At 37.4% G+C, this 24,414-nt stretch overlaps 1 protein-coding gene across 2 annotated transcripts in view; it reads right to left on the bottom strand.

Moving 5' to 3' along the window:
* The window catches only part of crppa (CDP-L-ribitol pyrophosphorylase A), an 85,920-nt gene that overhangs the window by 23,892 nt on the left and 37,614 nt on the right, over window positions 1-24,414 (bottom strand). The window contains exon 10 of one of the 2 annotated variants that reach the window (XM_044116280.1): window positions 15,299-23,216. The exons of the other annotated variant lie outside the window; for it this stretch is intronic. Within the exon in view, the coding sequence (XP_043972215.1) occupies window positions 23,112-23,216 (105 nt within the window). The 3' untranslated portion in view covers window positions 15,299-23,111. Of the gene's footprint in view, window positions 1-15,298; window positions 23,217-24,414 lie in introns of those variants that run through there. 2 annotated transcript variants of the gene reach the window in all.

Genomic DNA, 24,414 nt, shown 5'->3' with positions numbered 1-24,414 from the left:
AGAAAGCACAATTAGTCAACGTCAGAGGGAAGGAGTGAAGGCGAGACGGAGAGCTTTGTTTTGGATTTACAGCGTGTGAGAAAACCAGAGAGGAAGAATGGATGTTGAATATGAAACTGCATCAAGAAACAATATATTTTTCCAAGGTTTTTCCTTTGTAGAAATAATGGAAATTTTCTCTGTTAATGGAAAATGCATCATTGTCCAGAGGACTGCATACTCAGGGCTCAATTACTGCATTAATGGATGGATCTGTGTGGGTTATAACAGTGGAAACTGGAAAAAAAAACATGTTTGTCACATTATGTCACGAGTCCATTCATCACTTCAGTCACAGTTTGTTGAAATTGTTTCAGAGTTTATGCTGTTTAAAAAGGAGTGTGCGAGGTGCTGTGGTGGCGCAGGGGCAAAGCACGACCCACATATTGAGGCCTTAGTCCTCGTGGCGGTGGTCACAGGTTCGATTCCCAGCCTGGCGACATTTACCGCATGTCTTCCCCCTCTCTGATTACCCTGTTTCCTGTCAAACTACTTTCAAATAAAGGCCACTAGAGCCAACAAAACCTTTAAAAGAAAAAGAAGTGTGCAGTTCTTTCCATGCATAATCTGGTTTCAGAGGAAACAATAACTGTACAGTTTACTAATGCAAACTGAAAATATGCTTTTGCAATCAAAAGTATAGCTCAAAAAATTTGAATGCAGTGAAAAAGATTTTTTCTAATATTTTCTTTTTTGTAGTTACAGACAATAAAAAAAAAAAAATTCAGTGCTTCAAACAAAACCACAATCCTGAAAATGTTAGGTACTGTATTCAAGGAAACCTGAGTAGAAGATAAACGAGTAGCAGGAAAATGAGCACCAGCAACAGGAATAACCACAGAGGATTATCAACTAAAATCCATTTTAAAAATTGAAGAAGCATCAGAATGAACTGAGGAGACTTTACTGTTTGTGCAGTGAGTTTATATCAAATGTAACTTCTACTTCATGAATTGTGTGACAGAAATCTTAAAGTGCTTCATGACATTTAGTTTCTTTTGAGCTTTCATAATGCAACTTTTATTTTTGTGCAAAAGCAGTTTCAGCATCACACAAAACATTTTGTATTTTGCTGAAAGGTTATAAATGGTTGTGTTGTAATGGGAAGGTCAATCTGTCGACCTTTTGAAGCGTAAATCGCTGTTTGAATCTGTGTGGGTTCTGTAAATTTAAATACTTTTGTATGCTCACAACAATAGGATCAGAAAGTTTGCAAAATGTATTCATGTATTTCCAAGACATTTCCATCTACCGCCTAAAAAGAAAAGAAAAACCTTGATATTTTTAGGGGTTCTTTTTGTTGAGGCTCTTGTCTCTTATCTATTTAAAAGAGCTTTAAACAGATCTTTTAAATAGATAAAAGATTTTATGTTGTTTGAAAAGGACAGCATAAAATTTGCTAAGATTTTATGCCCATTTATGAGCTTACTTAAGCTCATAAGTGTGAGCTTATGTGAATAAACTCACATTTTGGGAGCTTATTCTCCCAAAATGTGAGAACAACTTACAGTTAGCATTACAACAAACAAATACTGGTCTAGTATTAGTCTTATAAATACAGTAGGTAATAAATAGCTTTTATTGGGGAAAAAACTTTAATATAACTAATTAACTCCATGAAAAACCAACTATTTTAACACTGACTCTTTGTGCTTAATCTCTTTGTGGATGATCTCACTGACTAGTTGCTGGAAATCTGCTAGATGAGCAGTCTTCCATGATTGTGCAGACCATAATAGAGCATTTCTGTATTAAAAATGATTTTCATCGGTTTTATGTAGCACCGAATGAATTCCGAGTATTATAGAACCAATAATTAAATCTGTAAATACTTGATTCACCCTCTAAACACACTCATCACTCCCTATTTTAGCAGTTCAGACACCCCCATATATGCATTAGCACACACAACCATCTTAGCACTACCTACCACATAAACTAACATCCACTGTCTTCTGCGCTCCCAAGTTTTACAGTCAATCAACAGCAAGAAACATTTATGAAGCTCCTGAATAGCATATCAAGTAGCATCCAATCTTCGTATTTCATTCTAATTATCTTAAAAAGGTGCTAATTTACTTGGTAATCATTGACACATAATTCAACATGGATGAATTAATGCTTGTTTAAAGTTTTATCACTAGCTTTCAATAAACACAGAATTGGTATAGCATCCTAACTGAACGAATGCTTATGGTTAGCATTAGGATGACCGTAACAGTTTTGGTACCAGTTCTCACCACTGAAAAAAAAAATGGCCGAATTATCTTAAAGTGAAAATCTCATTAATATTCCAAATGAAAAACAAGCCGGATTTTGTAACATCTCAATATTTAAATCTACGGCTAAAACTAGCTAAAAAGTACATTACAACAAACCTATAGCTGCTGACATTGATACGACATTATCTAATAAATTATTTATATTCCTTGGTAGATTTTTATTTCTTTATTTAGGAATCTATGACAGAAGTAAAAGCTTCCAAGAGCTGCAAATAATTAGCTGCTGAGGTAAAAGTAAATATAAATTAAGCATAAGTTTAAGTTGCAACTTTCTTTAAAAACTGAAAACTCATAAGATGTTTTCATATTTCAAATTAGGCAGGCAGCTAATCTGTGGCTGTGTTTCCCACACACCAAACAAAAATATTCATTTGTTGTAGCTGAAACTTCAGATCTTTTTGTCCGGTCATGTGAACAGAAGTAGTCAGATGAGACATGTTTGATATTCTGAGAACTGATGATCCCTGCTGTTATTGTATGGCTTTTTCACAGTTTACATCCTCTGAGGTACGTCAGCTCTGTTTTAATAAACTAAAACCTTCATCAACTTCCTCTGTATGCTCCTCACTTTGTGAAAACAAAGTTGGAAATCTTTCTCGAAAGATTAATTGCACATATAAAACTAAACAGAATTCACAGAAAGACAGGAAAGGCTGTTTGTTTCACTTTATAGCTTCACGTGGGATTTATGAGAGGTAAAGTACACAGTTAATGTAGTAGACTATCAATATTTATGGTTCCCATTCAAATTTAGTGGAAGTTTTAAAAATTATGTTTCCAGAGACATTTAAATTGTATCAAGAGCAGACATCCTTGTTTCACTGTGCACCATGTTATTGGGGTGAAAGGTTGTAGTTGTGGGAGGTTTTATCCAGGTGGCTCTTTTTTGTTTTTTTGGAAATTGTCTTACCAGAAAAAAACAGCGGCTTGTCCTCAGATTAAATAACATTTAGGGAATGCAGTGTGAACCAACATTTGCACCTTAACATTTTATATTCAAAATATTGCTCCTCTTTTCTTTAATTTAATTAGCCAGCTGATTTTGTTTTTGTTTTTTTGCTGAGACAAAATAAACTCCCAATAATAAATGAGAAGCAGCATGCATGTAATTTATTTTGACCATTTAACTTTGAAAAAATTATATTTTGTCAATACTTTGTAAACCTACTGATAAGGAGACTTATCACCTAACCCTTGCAAGGGTTGAGTTGAAAATAGCTCTGAACAGATGTGCAATTGTACAACCATACATCTTTGAAAAGCAGAAGTAGAGCTGGCAGCACAACCAACTTGACAATTGTCTTTCTAATGAAAATTACATAAAATTTAAAGAAAATCTACTGAAAATGCCGACATTATTTAAGTTTGAGAATTGATCTTAATCAACAAATTTGATTGATAAGCATTAGAATTTGATAACCAGTTACATTGACTGGTTTATTAGAATTAGGATCAGCTAAAGTAGCTAATGGTTAACTCACAAAGAAAAGAGAAAATTCCATTTTACATAATAGGAATGATAAAATATTTTTATTGATAAAAATGTAACTTAGAGAAAAACTTCAAATGATTTTCATGGTCTAAATAGATTTGAGATATTGCTGTTTCTAAAGCATTCAGATTTTAGGTTTTTTTTCCTTAGTTCAGCTGTTTTTTTTAATCTACTCTAGCATTAATCCTTTTACAATCTGTCTCTGAATGTAGAGGTTGAAGATACTGTTACTAACTACAATGATGATGAATTTATTTGTTGCTTCGTATCTTAAAAAGAGCTCTTGCACGGTGCTGCTGCTCTCTGAGTGTTTTACCACAGCTCGTCCGCCTCAACAGATTCTCGTGAGGTCACGGATGAGAGTAACGTTCATTTTACTGGTCACGATCAGGACCATTTAATGGTGACGGAAAGAAGCTGGGAAACTGATCCCGCTCTACCTTGTAAAAGTTGCACACTTAACTAGATGCATGCAAAGAAGTGAAATTGATCGTAGCAGAGTGGGTGTGAAATATACGCGCAGCTCTCGGCCACCTGGAGGTGCACACATGTGTGTTTGTGCGTGAGAAAACATGACACCATGCCGCCCCCCCCCCCCCTCCTCCCCTCCCCTCCATCCACCACTGAGAGCTGGAGGCGAGGAAAAGAGCAACAACCTCAATAACTTCTACGGCTCAAATTAGAGGTGCATTTTTTTAAAAGAGGCCTCCCACGCAGCGATCACCGTGTTCACGACTGAAGACTAATTATTAGCTCCATCAAACCAGAGTTAACCCTGGAGACTAAAACACCCGCTCTTAAGGATGGGAATACTTTTATAAAAGGCCTTGGAGACATAAAACAAAGCGATTGGTTTTGACGTTTGGGAACAATTTAGCTCATTTGGGGTTTTTGAAAAAGGGAACCAGTTCTGAACCGATCCTGTGCTTTATGGCCTCCTTCCCTCTCTGCTCTAGGTCGCTAGATTTATTTCTGCGTCCGCGCAGCAGGACATAAATCATCCTTGGACTCTTTCTTCTCTGCCCTCTCTTTTCTTTTCTTTCTCTCCCTGAAGCGAGGGATGTGGCTGTCTGCAGCCCAGAGTCCAGCTCTCTCCCCTCCGGAAGAATTAGGCCCGCAGACATTACCACATTGTATTTTGCGGCGCATAGTTTTTCAAATTGGGGGAACCAGTCCTGGCTCCACCACAGTCCCAGTCCTGCGGGCCCCTGGGGCCTCTTTCCCTCACTCTCTAATTAGATTAGCCGGGTCCCCAATCTGGCAACGAAGGGCTCCAATCTGGCTATCCAGCTACCTTTGCGGCAAAGCAATATCTGGTCTTAAGAGGAGGAAATGACCTAAATGTCGGTCAGTATGGTATTCTGTTACACCCAATGGTGTGCTGACAAAACAGCTTGAGTAATGAAGACGTTAGAAGAGCAACGAGGGAGAAGGGAGAAGAAAAAGGATTTACAGCTGAGCTCTTTGAAATGTGCTGGGCCAACTGAAGGCTTGTGGTCAGGGCAGCCATTTTGGGAGGAGAGCTGGCAGCTGAAGGGGCCATCACGAGTCGGGTCAGTTCCAAAACAGCCAATTAGGCACTCATGCCCTGTTGCAAATCAATAAATTTCATCCGTGCATGTCGCTACTTGGATGTGGACGGTTCATGTGCCGCAAAATAAGACAAAGAAGATCATTTGGTCATTAAAAACACCCCGAAACAATTATACCTGACACCCCGTTGTGTCTGCTGTTACGCAAGTGTTTCAGCATCTTCAAGTGCCTGAGCAGAGGCCCGTTAAATATCACAGCAGCGTCGGAAAGGAAGTCGCAAGGCCAACAGATGACACCGAATTTAAAGCCAGGCGTTTGAGAAATTTAGGAGCCTGAGAGTCTTGCACGACACAGTATATCTGTCAGTACCAATGCTTAAGCCACTGCCAAAAAGATGATTAAGATGTGTAAAGAAAACACAGAGTGAGTCTGTGCATAAAAGAAGTGTATTAAAAAAAGTTGTTAAAAGGGGATGAGGACAGTCAAATGGTACGGTGCTTCCTGCAGAGAAACACATGTGCGGACAAGGCGAGCGCAGCCATGCACTAAATTCCACAAGCAGCCATCTTGATGGGACGTGACAGTATAAAACACGGGAGGACGTCTGGAGATTTCACTGACAGGAAGTGAGCGCTGTGAATGATTTGGCCTCATAAATCATTTCTCGGGGATCGATGCGGGACGCTTCCAAAAACCCGCAGTCCCCTCTTCCTTTTTTTTTTTTTTTTTGATGGAGTCGATTCCTCAAAGAGTGCTGCTGAGAGCGCATCGCAGCTCCCACGCTATGACACAAATCAAGATGTTATGGCAGCCTGCGATGACTAATTTGCTGTTGTTATGTTTGAGGGTTATTTTCTTTTTTTTTTCTTTTTGCAGAAAATAGTTGCAATCCTTCACTTTGGTCCAGAGGGAGCAAAAGCTCAAAACTCAGGACTTGAAGGGTGGAGGTAGTGGGAGTCTAAGAGATGTGTTCATGGGAAAAATCGATTGGGAATTCGTCTCTGTGGAATAGTTGTGAAAGTTTGTGAGAGACAGGCAGAGCATTTGACTTTAGGAGAATATTTAGTTTTGAGATAAGTTCTCTTGAGTTACAGAAACTGACCAAGTAAGAACAAAACCACAAAAGGTGTATAAAGAAAATCCGTTAGTGAACAAATGAAACAACATTTATGAATATAATTTAGATGACTGGATGGATGAAGATGAATAGAGTGTGACAGTGAGAGCTTCAACTGGTCATCAACTAGTTTATCAATGTTTGTCCAGATAACTAGGATTATTTTTATCTTCTTTGCTGTCTGCCGTTGCACCATCTGTTCTCTGCCTTTGCACAATTTTAACTCTGCAGTTCTTCTGCAAATTGAAATAATTTCTGAATCAGGAATTCAGAGGTCCTGTGTTTTCTTTTTAATCAGGTTTAATTACCAAACTTAAAATACTGAAGTAAAACCTAAAATTGATTATTGCTCGTTGATTAAAGTCTTTTAACTTGAGACAATCTACATCCATCCATCATCTCCCACCAAGAAATGATTTAAACAATTAAACTGAAATTTTAGCACTTCTATGATTATTTATCTCCATGATTAATTAAAATATTTTAATTAGGTACATATTTAGATGCATATATGTGCAGGACGTGAAAATAAGAAGTGAATAATGGTTATAATGATTTGGTTTAATAAGATTTATATGAGGAATTTGATTTCAAAGCTTTTGTTTACTTTGTACTTTTTGTTATTGAATACTACTGCTACTTTGTTACTGTATTTAGTGGAAAAGTGTTTTATAAATAAACTTCATATTCCTAATTACTGAATGCTAATGTATGAGCATGAAATCTGCATATAACTTATGGAAAGTACATGAACTTGTATGAAAGTGTAAAAGATATAATGTCTCATTACATATGTCGTTTTATGCAGAGACACATACATACACTTTGATGTTCATAAACAAACTGTATTCATCAACGTGTCAAACTCCATCCCTATGAGGCCCATGTAACACAACATTTAGATATTCCTCTGCTTCAACACACTAACCTAATGAAATAATTAGGTTGGTGATTTTATTTTCTTTCCCCTTTTTTGTTGTTTTTCCTAGATAAACTCACATACTTCTCCTCCGCTACTGCGGTGAGTGAGGCAGAAAACAGGCACAAGGGGAGAAGTGCAGCAGAAACATCCATACAAAGTGTCCATTCTGGAAGAAACAAAATTTCTTCCTTTTATTTGGAGTAATCTTTTGAATGATCTACAAGCTTCTTATTACTTAGCATCTGTAAATTCATTAGATTAATGCAGTATATAAATAATCAAAACCACCCTAGTTCAGTTTGTTCAAAAACTGAATAGACCTACTATTATTCAATTCTCACCATCACATCCAAACTCCTTTAACCCTAAAACAGATGCTACAAGTATGAAAGTAACGCCAGAAGCCCAGAGAATGTGTAATTATGTGGAAAATATTTAATCATTCTTAACCTTCTTTTCCTCCTAAAGAGCAGGCCGTGCATCTTTTGGTAAGGGAGACGTGGAACCTGCTTACATTTGCCTTCCTCAACCTGCATAAGATGATTGCTATGTAACAAAAGTAACGTAACAGAAAAATAATTTTACTCAAATCAAAATTTAAGACCTTCACTTTTATCAGAAAACTCTCACACTGTAAGTTTTAGCTGTCCAAATACAAAAACCTAAATACACATTGCAGCAACATGACCTGTGCCATTTGATATCCAAACTGAGTGATGCATACAAAAGAACATCCAAGCTGGCTCAGCTTTCTCATTTCTTGTTAATAGTCTATTGTTTTTTATGCACATTTCGTACATTTCCTCTTCAGCTGACATTATTTTTAACCAGAGAATGCTATTTTTCGTAATAACTGCACAGTATAATTTTTCTTATATTATAAATTTGTCCTTACTGCAAACCTTAACTTACTGCTGTGAGATCTGAACTCCCCCCTGTGAAGCAATAAGAATAAGTATTTCTACTTTTCTATTTGGAAACTAACCAATGACAAAGCTAGAGCCGCAGTAGGTAACTTCTATGAAAATGGATTTTTTTTTTTTTTTTGTTTATTTGCAGAAACCGTCACCATGACAGAAAGAACATTGTGTCAGAACTCAGCAGTGCTTTTCCTGCTAATGTGACTCCGTGTTTCGTCTAAGAATGCCATGACTAATTCTGCTGAACATTGTGACAAATGTCACGACTAAAACTCAAACTGAAGCTTTGTTGTTTTGGTTTTAGAAAATGCAATGGATACTAATTGGTTTGTGTTTTTTCACATTATCCTTTAAAGTTCCAGACAAAGAAAAACATGGTTTTGTTGATGCTAAGGGGAAAAAAATCACATCACACTGTCAACAAAGTAGGTTTTTAAGTAATTTTCAATATTTGTTAGTAGCCGAGTTTTTATTACAAATGTGCGCAAATCTTTGTTCATATCCTGCTAATGTTGAAAAATATATAATTTCGCAAATGCGGTGTTTCCATTTAATAAGAAATGACATTAAAATCACATGTCAATAAATGTGTTTATGCGATATGTTGTTAAAAATTGTGGCAGCGACAGAGGTAAACAGTTGCATGAGATATATTCAAATTTCTGCCATCAGAGAAGTAGAGCAACAAGCCCCTTGTATTTGGGAGGGGCTACATTTGCGGCATTTTGGGAAAATTGTCGTTGGCGATTTTACAGAACAGCTTCGGATTCAAGACATTTGAATGATACACAAAGTTTGTTAGAGATCTGGTGGAACCAGCTGCACATTTTGAGACTTTTCTCAAAGTCACATTCTCCAAAGGAAAACAAAAACAAACCATCATCCTCCTACTACTTCCTGTTGTTGTCTTTGTGGTTTTTGTCAGTAGTAACATCCAGCTGTTGAGAACGTAACTCATATGATGCGAAAGAAGTGTTTCAATCGTGTTTCCATTAAGCAAATTTATTTTCAGAATTTCAATTTGTGGAAATCTGTGTGGAAGTTTGGAGCAACACACATAAAACTTCACTTTAGCCATTGTGAACATTGCGGTAAAGAGCTATCCGAATAGTTCACAAGGTAGATTTTTATTGCCATACCAACAATTTATTAAGAGAATCTTACCTCCTCAAACCCCCAGACCTGTATAACGCTTGTAAGAAACTAAAAATATTCAAAAATTGTTTACCGATAGAGTGGGGGGATATGACCTCAACGTCAGAACTTTAAGTGTTCAAACAACCGTGAAAAAAATGTGCATCTCAGTCAGTGGTGAGAAGATTTGGAATAAACTCACCAAAAGGTTTAAGCAAAGTCCAAGCGTGAGGTTTTTTAAGAAAAGTCTCAAAAAGGTAATTACTAAAAGGTCCAGGGATGAACAGAGGTGATAAATATGGCAGGGAATTAATGGCTTGGGCATTTACATGTAGATTTGTTTGTGTGTGCGTGCGTGGGCGTGTGTGTGCGTGTGTATTATTTACATTTGGTTCAGGAACTACTAGGTAATGCTTCAGTTCTTGACTGTGTTCTGACTTTGTATTTCTATGTTTTTATGATGTAAAGAACTTTGAAATTTCTTGTTGCTGAAATGTGCTATACAAATAAAACTTAATTTGATTTGATGTTGTGAACTGAAATTTATGGTTAATGGAAATGCAGCTAGTGTGGAGCTTTTTTTTCTTTGCTTAAAACACAATTAAGTTTTAGTTGTCCTTTTTGGCATATCTGTCTGTTTTGATGCATTTCTGTTCATTTCTTCCTGTTTATTTAAACTTGGAGAAAAATCCCTTTAAATTAGACTTAAGCAAACAAATCTAGATGAAATGAGTTGTGAAAACTTGGAGATGATCCCTGAATAAAAGCTCTTGTCAGACGTCTCTACAGCAGCGTGTACGGCCCTTCTGTGGGAGTAATCTCAGGATGAACATCCTGTCGCGCTCACTGGAGGTGGGCCTGATTGAACGGCGTCTGAGGAGTTGGGGGGAGGAAGGAGGGTGCAGGTGATGGAGACCGAGAGGAGACGCTGAGCCCTGCTGGTGTCTGTGGGTCTGAACGGCGAAGCGAGCAGAAACATGGCTGTCAGCATGATGGAGACTCTGCAGACGCGGGGGCGTAACGAGTCAAACTCACAGCTGCTTCTAACTAACTCGCCTCTCACTCAGCTTCAAACTCAATTCACTGAACTTTTGCTGGCACTGAAGCAAAAAGAAATGTTTTGTAATTCAACGCAGAACATCTTGTGCTAAATCTTATTTAAGTCTTCTATCAGCAAGTGTTTCAGTAGCAGATCCATTGAGCATCTGTTGCTTTTTGTTTTACTGCTCTTTGCTTTATTTATTTTCTGTTGTCTCTTTTCCCATGTTTTAAGTTTCTCTTTCGGTCTGAGTATTGTTTTTTCTGCTTCTTTTATTTTTTATCTCAATCTTTCTTTTCTTTTGTTCTCCTTCCATTATTATTTCAGTTTTTACTCTAACTGTATCCATTTCCTTCAGTTCAGTTTCTTTCTTTTAATTTTATTTTCCCATGTCTGTCTATCTTTTACTCATTGCACTACTTTAGCATATTTTACACAAATAAGGCAAAGTATTGATCCAAGAAATTATTATTCAAGTGAGAGTAAAAGCTGTTTTTTAAATGGTACTAATTTACCGCATCATGTAATCTCAGACAGAAATATAGTTATGTGCGAATTCTAGTTGTTTTTTTTAAATAAAAGAGGTAATACAAATACATAATTAAAAAATAACAATAAAATCACTACTTATTGTAGTTTCCATTACAATCTGTGATGTTACTGTACTTTAACACAAAAGGCTCACCTGATTTAAAATAAGATTTAAATAATGACGTTTGAGTACAAACAAGTAAGGCTGATGCATTTTTAATTAAATGCATCTGCATTTGTTTATTTTTTAGTAAAATTACTCACATAGAGTAGAGAAGTCAAAAACAATTATAAAAAATTAAAAGCAGCTTTACTTTGTGAAAATATTACTCCATTAAATGGAAAAACTATAATGCAGTAGAATTACTTTTTAAAGTACTTTCACCCCCCCAAAAAATACAGTAAATGTAACTAGCTGTCCTACATTATCATTTCTTTATTATATTCTTCTATGCTCCTGTTTTGTCCTTCTTCTCTTCAAATGTTTTCCCTTATTTTTCAGTGCTTTCTCCTTATGTTTTTTCCTTTAATTTATTAAAAAACTCCACTTTGATGCTTCTTTCCTTGTTTATTCCCTCACACTACCATTTTATTATTCAATTATTTTCCATCTTTGTGATTTTCTATTTCTCTTAAATTCTGTTTTCCTTTTCTTCTCCTTTGACTTCCTGGGATTTTGTCTTTTCTTCTAGAATTTTATTTTTTTATTTGCAGAGATCTTCTATGTTCACTTTTACTGCTATTTCATCATTTTGCATCCATCTTGTCCTTCCATCTCTTAGTTTAACCCGCCTTATAATAATAAATTATATAAACTATAATAAACTAATAAATTCCAGACAAAACCTTATTTTATGCAGCGAGTGGTTTTTGTGTCATCTCAGTTTTGACATTCCCCGTCTTCGCCTTTCTGGAAGTTCTCGTTTATAAAAACAAATCAGGAAGAAAAACCCACAGAAAGCCACACTCTGTCTCATCCAGGGGTGATGAGTCATTTGCTCCTTTCCTCCACCTTCTGATGGAGCGCCACTGACCCAGTGACCACCTTCAAACACAAATAACCAACGCTGATGTGCGATCTCGTCCTCCCACTAAAGTAATTGTAGATAATTGTTGGTCCTAATTTGGACCAATTACTAAACTCTGACACAAAATCAGCCCCGTTGGCATTTAAAAAGTAGACAATGTTTAGATCTGAGTCCTGCTCATACCACGCCTGTAGAGAATATCTAAACACGAGCCTCGGATTACAGATTAAAGGTTTTAACCTTGATGCAAATGTTTCAGTTCAGTAACAGTCTACTTTCATTGTCTTTATACCCTGAATAATTATTGAAATGATTATAGGATATGTTCCTGTGATGCTGGGATATAATTTTTTTGCTGAACAATTTGTTGAAGCAACAATAGCAGTAATCACAGTCTGAGGTCTTCTTGTTATGTTTCTACAACCTTGGCACACCAGTGTTGGAGCATTTCCTCCCATTCGTCTCTTCAGATACTCTGAAGCGCACTAGAGAAACATTTTAAGTATTTCCAGATAAGTTTAATTGGATTTAAGTCAAGGATGTTTTGTCCAGAATACTTAGCTATTTTGACTGTTTGATTACTTTACGAGCCATTCAGTTCCTAATGCAGAAAACCATCCACAATGCGTAATGCTGCCCCAACAGAAGTAAACAGTAGTAAAGATACAAACTTAAGAACATACAGATTCTCAAATAGACTGTGAACTAACAAAGAAGCAAGAAATTATTGCATAAGATCCAACAAATAAAACAAAAACTGGAACTTAGCAGTTTTAAAACACGTTAAATATTCAAGTACAGGAAGCTTTACAGGAATTGTAAAACTAATTAAATTAATTGAATATGAAAAGCAAAGAGTCAAATTCTTCAGACTTTTCTGACTAATTAATAAAAATGACAATTAAATAGAATATCAAAATATAAAAAGAAAATAAATATAAAGTATGGATATATGCAACAGGGTTTTATTTTAATATTGTAGATGTGAAGTTTGTAAAAATCGGTTTAGTTATTCTTCAAATTAATTTTGTTTAGTCAAAAAGTTATTTTCTCCCTCACATTTATTGCTATGCAAGTTCTGCTATGCTTTCGACGGTTCGTGGTTACCATAGCAACCATCTGACAGCTCCTGTCTAACTGTGTATCAGGATCAGCTCTGTGAATTTTTACAAGTATTATATTTAAAAATATATTTTAGACTATTTTAATTATTTACATGTGTAATTTTGTCATGTTTTGGATAGATTTATCTTTTTTCGCTGTTGCCATAATGTTGCGCATTTTAGCTGTTTTCTTTTACAACTGTCAGCTGCTGTCAACTGTCCATTGGGAGCCATTGCTCTAGTTATTTACTGCATTTTATTTAATGTATAGCACTTGCTTTTCTCTCTCGTCAAATACAATGAACGAGAGTTGGTCTGTTCTGAAGTCAAGCTATTGGACCCCAGATGAACAAAGAACGGTTGTCACTTAATCATTCAAGGTCGGAAGTGAGAGACAGGAGTATTGAACAGAGCGACTAAAATGTTTTCCAAAGTTGTGTTTGCCAGTTTATTCATGGCTTCTACTTGTTCGAGCTCATTTGTCTGTGAACGTAACACACCTGGTTGGGGCTCATAGACGACGGTATATAGAAAGGCTGGAACTACTTAGCTTAGAAACCGACCCATACTTCCTCCCCCGCAAGGTGTTCATAAAATTACCGTCTTTACCTGAATGCACACCACATAATATCGACAAACAACGTTTCCCCTTCAACCGGAGCAGCATTAAAAACGTACAAAAGACGAGATGCTAACCAGTTTTTTTTCCATACATGCTAGGCTACACGACGGTGTCATTGTCTCCATGGTTACTAATGGTTTGACGCCTGCCTTCTCCATAATGCAATGTTTGATATCTTTTTAGTTATACTTACTAATAAAGCATATGAGCGATAATTTTCTTACCTTGTAAAAAGTGTTCGTTGCAAATCCACCATTACACCGAGGGGCTGGCAGTCATTATGATTGACGGCTGATATGCCATCGTCTTTGGCATCTTTCCTCATTAAAAGTTATAAAATAAAATGACAAGTTTGGTTTGCATTCTTGTACTTTTCAGCAGACGACCGCGCAGCACCGTATTTTTAAAGAAGTTACAGATTTCTTTTTTCTGACAGGCTCTATCAGACCGCATTGGTCGTTTTGACGTCCGTCATGGCGAGCAGTAAGAGTTCTGAAGAGTGACGTCATGTGCAAAGGGTCAATACCAGAGAGAGAATATAAATACATAAAAAAGTAATAAAGTGAAATGATTGCAGCTGGAGTTCAGTAGTCTGACAACTGCATGTTTCTGAGCCTGGTGGTCTTACTAAACAAAGCAAAAAGACCAAAATCCCTTAAACTCTAACGTTAAAACCTGCTGATGTCAAAACACACTTGAGTCCTACTGAGCAGAAACATCGCCTCTTTGGCAAGAAAATCCCTAATTCCATCCTGAATTACATTCTTCTGCAAAGAGCTGTGGCAGATTACTACACAACACCGCTGCGGGCCCTGGGCCTCCCTCAGTTCAGAGAGCGCCAACTTCAGACCAAACGAATCTCCACTTCCAGCAGGTTGCTTCAGACGAGGCTGTCAGCGACGGATCTCCAGTCCTGCTGAGCCTCATTTTTTAGGGCGAGCCTCGTCTGTCCGCACAGCACCGGCGTCTCAGAAGGGGAGAAATGTGGACCTCATTTGGACCCAGGGAGCATCAGCAACAGCTTGGACTGACGGGAGGAATATGCGGGGGTGGGAACGAGGCCGGAAAAGACAACGCAATAAAAAAACCAAGTACAATACAGTACAATGTGCCAATTTCTGCTGTTATGAGGAAATCCAACACCAACAGGCGAGACGGGCTGAAAGATGCTCCCCCGCTGTGTCGATTCCTGTCATCAGTTTTTAATGCTGCAGGGTTGGGATTCCAGGAGCGGCATCAGAAACACTCATAGTGTGTTTTTCCTTCAAGTGATGTGGTGAAGAACTTATGCTGCTGCTGATGAAAGCACTTACGGGGTGTATGTGTAATTTGCTGTTTTAGAAATTAAATCCATAATGTTTAGAAACTGAATAAATGCATCTTTAGTAAATTAAAACTTCTTCCATTTGACCGAAGCCAACAGAAGCTAAATTAACTGAAAGCTGCTTGTGTTTACCGGGTCCTTTCTGCGTTGTGCTGGTTTTATTGAATGATCAGGCCGTGACACGGTTTGTTTGTAAAATGGATGGTTTATCAATTTATTCTGACGAGAACAACAAACAGAAGACAACAATGTTATAGGCTGCCCGCTCCAAGTCCTACACAAAACAAAAGTGCATAAAACTAAAGTTAGTTCCTGCTATTTAAATGATCATAGGTTCACTTAAATATTTACATTACAGAATGGATCCATTTATTACAATGGTGATAACAAAAATTAACTTAATAGATCTATAAATAAACTGGATGTATTTAGATGGAAAATAAACGGTACACACCTCTCCCGCAGGACAACATGACAAAAGGGGAGGTTTGAGGGATGGAAGCAATTTAAAGACAAAACCAAAGAAGAAGAAATTAAAATGAGGGGCTTCCAATCTTAAAGTAGCATGGTTAAAACAATGACAGAGTTTTCAGAGGTGTTCCAGTCAGGTAAGGAACAATACAAATTTCAATTCGAAATTGAACATCAATTTCAAATCTGTGAAATTGATGTTCACAGATACTTTCCATCCAATTTGACTGAGCTTAAGTTATTCAACAGAGGAATGTACATAAATGTCAACATTTAGCTGTGTATGGTTCATGGAGACATCCAGGAAGACTTCAGCTGTAATTACTGTGGCGGTAATATGCATCTCTCAGGCACAAAAGTATTTTTAGAATGCAATCAAGTGACTATCAGTTGTTATAAAAATGCTGTATATATCAAACATAACTTAAAAGAAATTTGAATTTGCAATTTGAAGCCTTGAAATTAGGGCTCTGTCTCTCCCTTCATCACTACAATGTTCCTCCACTATGCTGTTTACAACAGTTCTTAGGGGCACTGGACTGAGAAATAGTTTGTACGCAGGCGCAAAGTGTTTGCTAATTACTGCTGCCGCTAGTCTGGAGGGGAGGAGTGGAAATTCTCTGAGGCAGAAACTCAGTTTTTACATAATACTCACTCTTTAATACAAAAGGATGCCACATGTTTCGGGTTACTTGAAAATCATTTTGCACCCACATTATGCACTATAATGTGTTGGTTTATCACAAAATGAGATACAATGTAGAGTGTAGATATATTGTGAGAAAATGAGAAAAAGGTCAAGTAACCATAGTTAGTAGATTGTCCATCCACCCATTTAATTTAATTAGTTTATTTGATAGGGACAGACACACAGCGTCATAGACAAACTGAACAAAACAGCAGTCCCATGTGTGCGTCATAGTGCAATAGCAACAGCTAATTCGCAGCACTTGTCCCTTGGAGGTTGTATATCACCCCAGCCAACTCGATATGAAATACGCTGCATTTTTTTTAGACATTGATTTCATCAAAATACAAATACAAACTTTAGAATATTCACAGCTCATATTAATGCAGTGAAAGGAAAATAATACATGATTTACAAACTTTTTTTTCACAAAGACTGCAAAATGCTGTATTAATTTGTTTCCATATGTGTACAGTCTTCATCTGAGTTGTTTAATTAATGTTATATGTGTAATGTTTTTCTCAAAAATCCCGACTTTAATTTCATTTAGTCCAATCCATTTATTTAATTTTTGTATTCTCCTACTCTTGTTTGTGCTGTCCTCTACTGGCAAAATTTATGTCTCACATGTCTGTTTTTTATTTGCAAAATAATACATCAACGGGAAACAGAAAATAGCAGCTTATATCTGCTCAGGTTTTATTTTTTACAGCATTCTGGGATCCAAATAATGAAATATTGGCAACTTCTCTTAACATTTTTGGTTTAAATAGAGATCCACCAGGGTGGGGTTGAGTGATGCACCAGCAGCTGAGTCAACAGGATTTGGTTGCAGAGAAGCAGTATTATCTTGAAACAGCAAAAACATTTCAGAAAGCAGAGAAAACAGCTGCAGATTCTCTCAGTCTGAGTCAGAGGGTGTGCAGAATTAGTAACATGAGCCTGTCAAATGTAGTTTCCTAAAAACCAACATCACATGAGATTTTTCTTCACTACAGAGCCCGAAGCTGTAGAGCAGCAAAGTTTTTTGTAAAAGCATTTCAGATTTCTGTAAATATTTCCCCTTTTCTTCCGTTTTACAATTCGACTGGTTAGAAAGTTTCACCAGATGGCGCTGTTGTCAACAGACTCCGATTCAGGGACAGTCAGCAAAAGAAAAAAAAACACAACCCTGAAGTCCTGCAAATTTAGAAATAAAATCCAACAGCTGTCCCAGTGAACGCTAGTCTAAATGTACTCTTTGCCACAGCATCTTACAGATGTTTAATTTTAATCCAGGCACATCAGGAGATATTTTGGGTTTGCATTGACCTAACAAGGCCAAATTTATGAACATTTTCCCTCCTGTATTATTGCCAGCATTATTGCACTTGGCATCTTGGCATCACAACTCTTCATTTGCTCAGCCAGCTGCTCCGACTTCCCCTCTCTGTTTGTTTTCTGGTCTCTAGGAAAAAGTACTATTTTTTTTCCTTGTGGTTTCTGTTTTAGAGCCCCAAGTCTGACAAAAGTAGGCATGAAACTTTGTCTAAGATTCATGTCTGGGATTCTTTCAGCTAAGATTAACCTAAATTTAGGTTCAAGGCATCTCAAAATGTCTTGTGTGGGGAAAAAACAGTGAGACGGTTTGGGATGAGCTCAACGTTGCGGCTCGAAGGAAGACCTGCAGAGAACGAAACTGTGAGATCTGGTGTTGGTCTCGGTCTGCATTAAGAATGGCAGCGATGCCAGAAGCGCAGCAGCCATAATTTCTCACTTGGGTTAGCAGCTTGGCTACGTCAGAGCCCATTACAGCAACTATGAAGAGCAGAGTTAAACCATCTGTTGCCAGAGTTACAAATTATATAACAATCTGAAATTATATTCAATTTCATAATAGAGCAGCAGAATACTCATTAAAACATCATAACAGCATCAGATGTCAGTGAGAGGCTCAAGAAAATTCTAGATCTTTATGTTAGAAAAACCTAAGCTTACTGTTTCAGATCATTTTTAGGACTTTCTTTTATTTATTTTGTGACCAATATTTTCATTTTTACATCTTGCATCCAAGAAAACAACTGTTAGAAGTTAACCAACCTGAGTCAGAAAGGATCAGTTAAATTGTAATGTTTAGTCTCATAAATTAGTTTTTCTCTCATAACTGCAAGACATTTTTAAAATGGTCTTCAGAAAATCTTCTCTTAGCAGAAACTACATCCAAAATGTCCGCCACACCTCAAAGAACTACAAAAAAGACAAGTTGAGGCAGTACCTACCCAGTCATATCCAATCTATCCACCAGGTGTCACCAAATACATAGAAATTAAATATGTTCACATAGGCAGTAGTTCGGTTCAGCTTTTAGTAGAGCTCAGGACACAAAATGCCAGAGTGGAAAGTCAAATTTCAAATCACAATTCTCAATTATGCATACAGATAAAATAACAAACATAAAATTATGTACGGAAAAGTTCAACTTGTATGAATGTCTTGTCAGCGCCTTTAACATGAACCTACTGCCTGCTAAAGTCGATGATCGCTTGTTTTTCATGTTTTTACAACACGCTTTGAGACTGTATTCCCACATGCAGTCGTTTTATGTCCATTTGTACCAGTGAAATATCTCTGAATTATAAATCCTGGCAGTTTCAATAATTTCTAACACTATGCTGGAAGCTGTTGGTCTGTGAAAGTGAAGAACCAGAAGTTCACGGATCAACAGAGAAAGAGTTGTGTGTGTAAATATGTCATAACCTGGAAGAGAGTTTGAGCTTGAAGATGAGCCGTGGCAAGAAATCAGTCAACAAAATGTTGCAGAGCACACCAGGGTAACACAAAAGTAGTAAAAAGTATTATTCATAAGCTAAAAAGAAGGATGTAGGAAAATAACGGAGCATTCAAAGAGTTTCTTTGGCCTTTGGTCTCCAGATCCCCGTCTGATCAAGCGCCTCTGGTATGTGTTGGAAAAACAGGACAGAGCCATGAAGGCCCCATTGCAGAAGTTACAGGATTTGCTGATAAAACTCTAGTCTGATGGAGGTCTGCTGGAGTCCAGGGCTCGATGCCTCACAGGTGTTTTGGCTGCGGATTTGGGGACCTACATGCTAACTGGCAGCTGGTTTTAATATTTAGGGTGATTACTGTAAACATGTGAGATGTTGGTTTATGCTCATTGGGTTTCAATCGGATTTAGAAGAAAACTAAATTGAGACGAGCTGAAATGTAGCAAAATCCACGAAACCTTCTAGGTCCTCATGGACGCCAAGCCCTGTTAACGCGACACTTTCTAGTTTTGTTGTGTTTGTAGTGTACATTTACATGAAGCCACCGAATGTTTTCTCTGACAACAGCACAGATTGAAAACGGGTTCCAGAGTGCAATGGTTCTGAAACGTACCGGTGTCCGGTGTCTTGTAAACAGAGTAAATGGATCTTGTCTGTCAGGGAGTCCCTAGCTCATGCATAGTATGACGCAAAACATAGCTGCTTCCTACAATCCACAGAAGAAGAAGAAACAACTACCGGCATTTCTATAATTCGTGTTTCCCCATCAGATACGGTTCCCTCAGCGTCTTTTCACCACTCCGCACCGCCCAGGTGGCAAATACACCTGTGCTTGTTCAGCGCTCATAACAAACACTCTCTTTTTAAGCGCTCTTATCTAGAGAACTACGGACACCGTGGAAGCTCAAACAACGTGTTTCAGCAAAGTTATCCCACTTTTTTTTTTTTACATACTGCGCCCTAATCAGACGCACGTAGTGCGTATTTTCCCCCAGTATCTGGGGGAACGGTACTTGATGGGGAAACGCGAATCGACGAGCTTTCAAGAACTTTTTTTTTTTTTTTTTTTAAGCACATGCGCATTTAGCTTCAAAGAACCTAGCACCGACTAGTGGCGTGGCGAGAACATTACACCTTTTCGATGTGCACCGTTACTGTGTAAACAAAGATTGTAATTAGAATGTCTTCATATAAATGTGTTAACAGAAACAAAATAAAAACTAAATTTTTGTTGGATCATTGTTATGTAAACAAGGCCAAAGTCTCCTATGTGAATATTGCTTCTTCTTTTCAGACAACTATTATATTTTACTGAACAGGTTAGCACACAAAACCATTGAGAATGAGTCGTTGTAGAGCCTTTTGTCACTTTAAATCCAAATAAGCTGTTGCTGGCCTCTCCCCTCCCAGCTTGACGTTTACACACAAAAATGTGAGAAAATATTTGCAATTATACAACAGTACATCTTTGAAAAGCAGAAGTAGGGCCTCCTGCACAACCAACAAGAATGCAGCAGATGGTTTCTGGATGGTTACTCACTGATTAAACACATTTCTTTTCCAGCAGTCATCTTACAGTGCATTAAGCAGAAAAACCAGCTGACCAAATGTACAGGAGCTCAGCTTAGGTTGCTAGGTGACAAGCGGAAAGCCACTGGAGTTGCTAGGCAACTGGCAAATGTATGAAGGTTTTTGAAATGGTTCATTTTCCAAATGCCAAAAAAACACAAAACAAAAAAAAAAAAAAAAATACAATTAACATTTCCAAAAAAAGAGCTGGGTGATTTTTTTTGTGTGCTTTTTTTCCCCTTGTTTTTAGAAGCAGTAGAGAACCAAATAGAAATACAAAAACATGTAAAATATGAATTTTTACACACATTAACGAAACCTCCAGCAGAACAAGGCTCAGTTTTGGGTCTGCCGTGACCGGCTGGGGGTGGAGAGCACAGGAAGGAGACTGAGGCAAAAACAGACGCTGCTGGCAAAAAATACCTGCCGAGAGAAAGAAGAAACACAAAGCAGCAATAATGGCATGCATTAACACCAGGAATAAAAGGGAGACGTGATGAAAAGGCGCTCAGTGCATCCGGCCCTGCAGCAGCTACGCCTATAGCAGCTTTTCTAAAGGCATGACTCACACCAGCCGCCCCTAACGTCAAGCTTTATCAAGGAGGAAAGACTTAAACCCCAGCTTTAAAGTAGATAGTGTCAATCTCCCTGACTGACTCCCGAATGAAAAACAAAAACATTTTTTACAATATTTGTTTTTCTTCAGAGCTGCTTTTAACGTTTTGTTGCTCCTTTTTGCAGAAGGAAGCAAGTGAGGTCCAGTTCTCTTGTGTTTTATTGGTTTCCCTCTTAACCTGGCATATACTTGTGCAAGAATAAAGTCATAATAATACCAGAATAAAGTCATAATAATACCAGAATAAAGTCATAATATTGCCATTTTATACCGGTAATATTATGACTTTATTCTCATACGGCTTTATTCTTGTAATTTTTATTATCTTCTCACATTACCCATGTCACAAAAGGTTTGGACACCATAAAATAAGCACCTAAAGTCAAAATTTAAAAACTGTCAGTAATTAATTGTGCTGCTTGCTGGTTCGTAGGAGAACTGAATCAACAAGAGGCAAAACGAGTCTCAGAAACGCATAGAAAATAAAATCTGAAATCTGAAGAATTACATTAATACGTCTCATTTTATGCTGTGTGGCAGTCCAGCTTTATCCAATGGAGCTTCTTACATAAACTAGATCAAATCCCCCCATCTTGCATCCATGATTATTTTCCCTGTGAATGAACAATCAGGCTTCAAGTAGATCCAAAAAATAGAAGAATAAAACAATGACTTCTCTGCCAGAGCTCGACATATTTGCCATTTGTCAGTACCAAACGGTTCTGTTTCTCTCCAGAACGCATTAAAAACACATCAGAGCCGCGTCGCTGTATCGAGTGATAACAAGCGCCTTCATCACAATGAACACACTGCAGTTGATTTCAACTCTGACTCCATGCACACCATTCTGCTGCAGTCGGTGCCAGCACCCAAATCAGCTGCTGAAAATATTAAACTCTGTATGAAGGAGCAAACTAATGCCTTATTTTATCTCAAAAAGAGTCACAATAAAAATAAAATCATGTTCGTGTTTGATTTGCTCCTGGCTCACGTTTTTTTAAACAATACTAAAGGTTAAAATTATTACAGAAGTATGTTTCAAATCTTTGAGGTGCATCACATGATGTTATTTTAGAGCTTGATTTTTGCTGGTTATACAATTAAAAATAGCTATTAATACCAGAATCTTCTCAATGATTATGTGTGAGCTATAACATAACATTTCTGTATATAAAAACTGAAATGCAGCACTATGTTTCAAATCTAGTAGTTCTTACATTTATGTATTTTTAATATTGAAGTCCCTGGTTCACATTCACACAGATCAAGACGTTTCCTCGGATTCAGCAAAAGCTCATGAATATCTTAATAAGTTTGTAAAAATTGAGGACCAACAAAACGACAACAATTAAAATAACAGAAAGAAGAAAACGTAACAAACAGGGATTTCAAAACTCAGTCATTAATTGCGTTGTGAGGTCATTAAGGATCTCTGTGAAGCCAAATATGCCTTTAGCTTTAGCAGAAGAGACATAACTGCACAACTTTCACACTTTGATTTCTAAGGAAGTAGAGGATGAAGTTCTGATAAATTTTTTAAAATCTGCTGATTAAGAAAAATAAGGAAATATTTCAGAATTACTGTAAATAAGATATTTTTTAAATGTTATTTTCTCTTTGGAACCCCAACAGCAGATCCAACTGCATGAAATCACATTTCAGTAAAAACTGCAATACATCAGTTCAGAATTACGCAACAGAGAAAGCATCTTAACAACAGCTCAGAGAAGCATTGTGGGAAATGTAGGACTCAGTTTATCACAGTTTGCTGTAAAAGTCAAGATTTCTTTCAATATGCACATTAGAAATACAACTTCTTTTAAGACTGCTGCAGGATTAGAGACTCTAACAGACAGCATAAATAATCCAGTTTCAGTCTTCCTGAGCGATGATTGTTTTGTTGATGTCACTTCTCTTCACGCCTGCAGGAGTTGCCCCACAAAGGCAGGGTTCCTGTCCCGAATCAAGGCCGATGCGATGTCAGCGACTCGTGAAGCCGACCTGTCGCACTGCTCTGAGTCCTGCAGAGACACAAGGAAAGACCAGGACAGAAAGGTCAAGACTCAAAGAATCTGCTACTTCAATCCAGGACTGACAGATTAAAGCTTTCCTTTTTTAGCAGCTGCGTTTCCAAGTGGTGGTTTTTCAAGTGTATCGAAATAGATGTACTTTGTAAAACTACAATGGAAACATTTTTTTTTTTTACATCATTTGATCAACAACCGGATGTTACTACTGGCAGAAACGACAAAGAAGACGACAGAAAGCAGTAGTAGGAGTATGGATGATGGTTTGTTTGTGTGGGTGGGGTTTTTTGGACAATGTGCAGCTGGCTCCATCAGAGCTCTCTCAGCATCGTGGCGTTCCTAAAACATTGTGCGTCATTCCAACGTGTTGAATCCATCGCTCTTTAGTAAAATCACCAACTACACTTCCCCAAAATTCTGCAAACCAATCTGCTCTCAGATTTAAGGGGTTTGTCGCTCCAACGCCTGAATAAGACGCCGACGTCTCCTCTGATGGCTAATAGACGATGAGCACCAGCACCATGGCTGAAATATGAATATAGTGAAACTGTTTATGATCGTCACTGCTGTGATTTTTAATGACTTGTCGCGTTTATTCAGGTTTTCATTTAATGTCTTATTCAATGGAACCCCTGCAGAGGCAACATCAGTGGCAAAGATTTGCACACATTTTGTAAAAGAAATGCAGCTACTGACAGTTTCCACCAAGTCTGGCCTCCGTCTGAGTCTTTAAAGCAACAGGAAACAGCAGACCTGTTACATAGGAGGTTTTATAGAGCCCAAAAGTTTTCAGAGGAACACTGACTGGAGGCTTTTTGTCTTAAAATTGTCTGTATTTGACATGTTACAGTTAATTGTTTTTTATCACGTCTGAGCTGAATCGAGAACAACAGGAAGCCTTCCAGTTTCCTAAGAGTTTTCAGTTCAGGATCTCAGTTTGTTAGCTTAAATTTTTCCACCTACATTTTGAGAGCTGATTACTGCATCTCAGTGAAGTTACAATCCAACAACCAAAAGTTTAAAATTAGCAAAATATTAAAAACAACAGTGCGAAATGACACAAAAAAACTAAAATGAGTGTCTAAAGCCTATCTGTCTTCAGCAACGCCACCAATAGATGTGATGTTTTATATTCATGTTCATATTTCCTGTAAGAGATCCTGAAATGAGCAGTTAGTTTTTGAAATCTTTA

Source organism: Gambusia affinis, linkage group LG05, assembly GCF_019740435.1.
Source record: "Gambusia affinis linkage group LG05, SWU_Gaff_1.0, whole genome shotgun sequence".
Lineage (NCBI taxonomy): Eukaryota > Metazoa > Chordata > Actinopteri > Cyprinodontiformes > Poeciliidae > Gambusia > Gambusia affinis.
The sequence above is the reverse complement of the archived record's forward strand: the minus strand, read 5'-3'. Positions and strand labels throughout refer to the sequence as shown.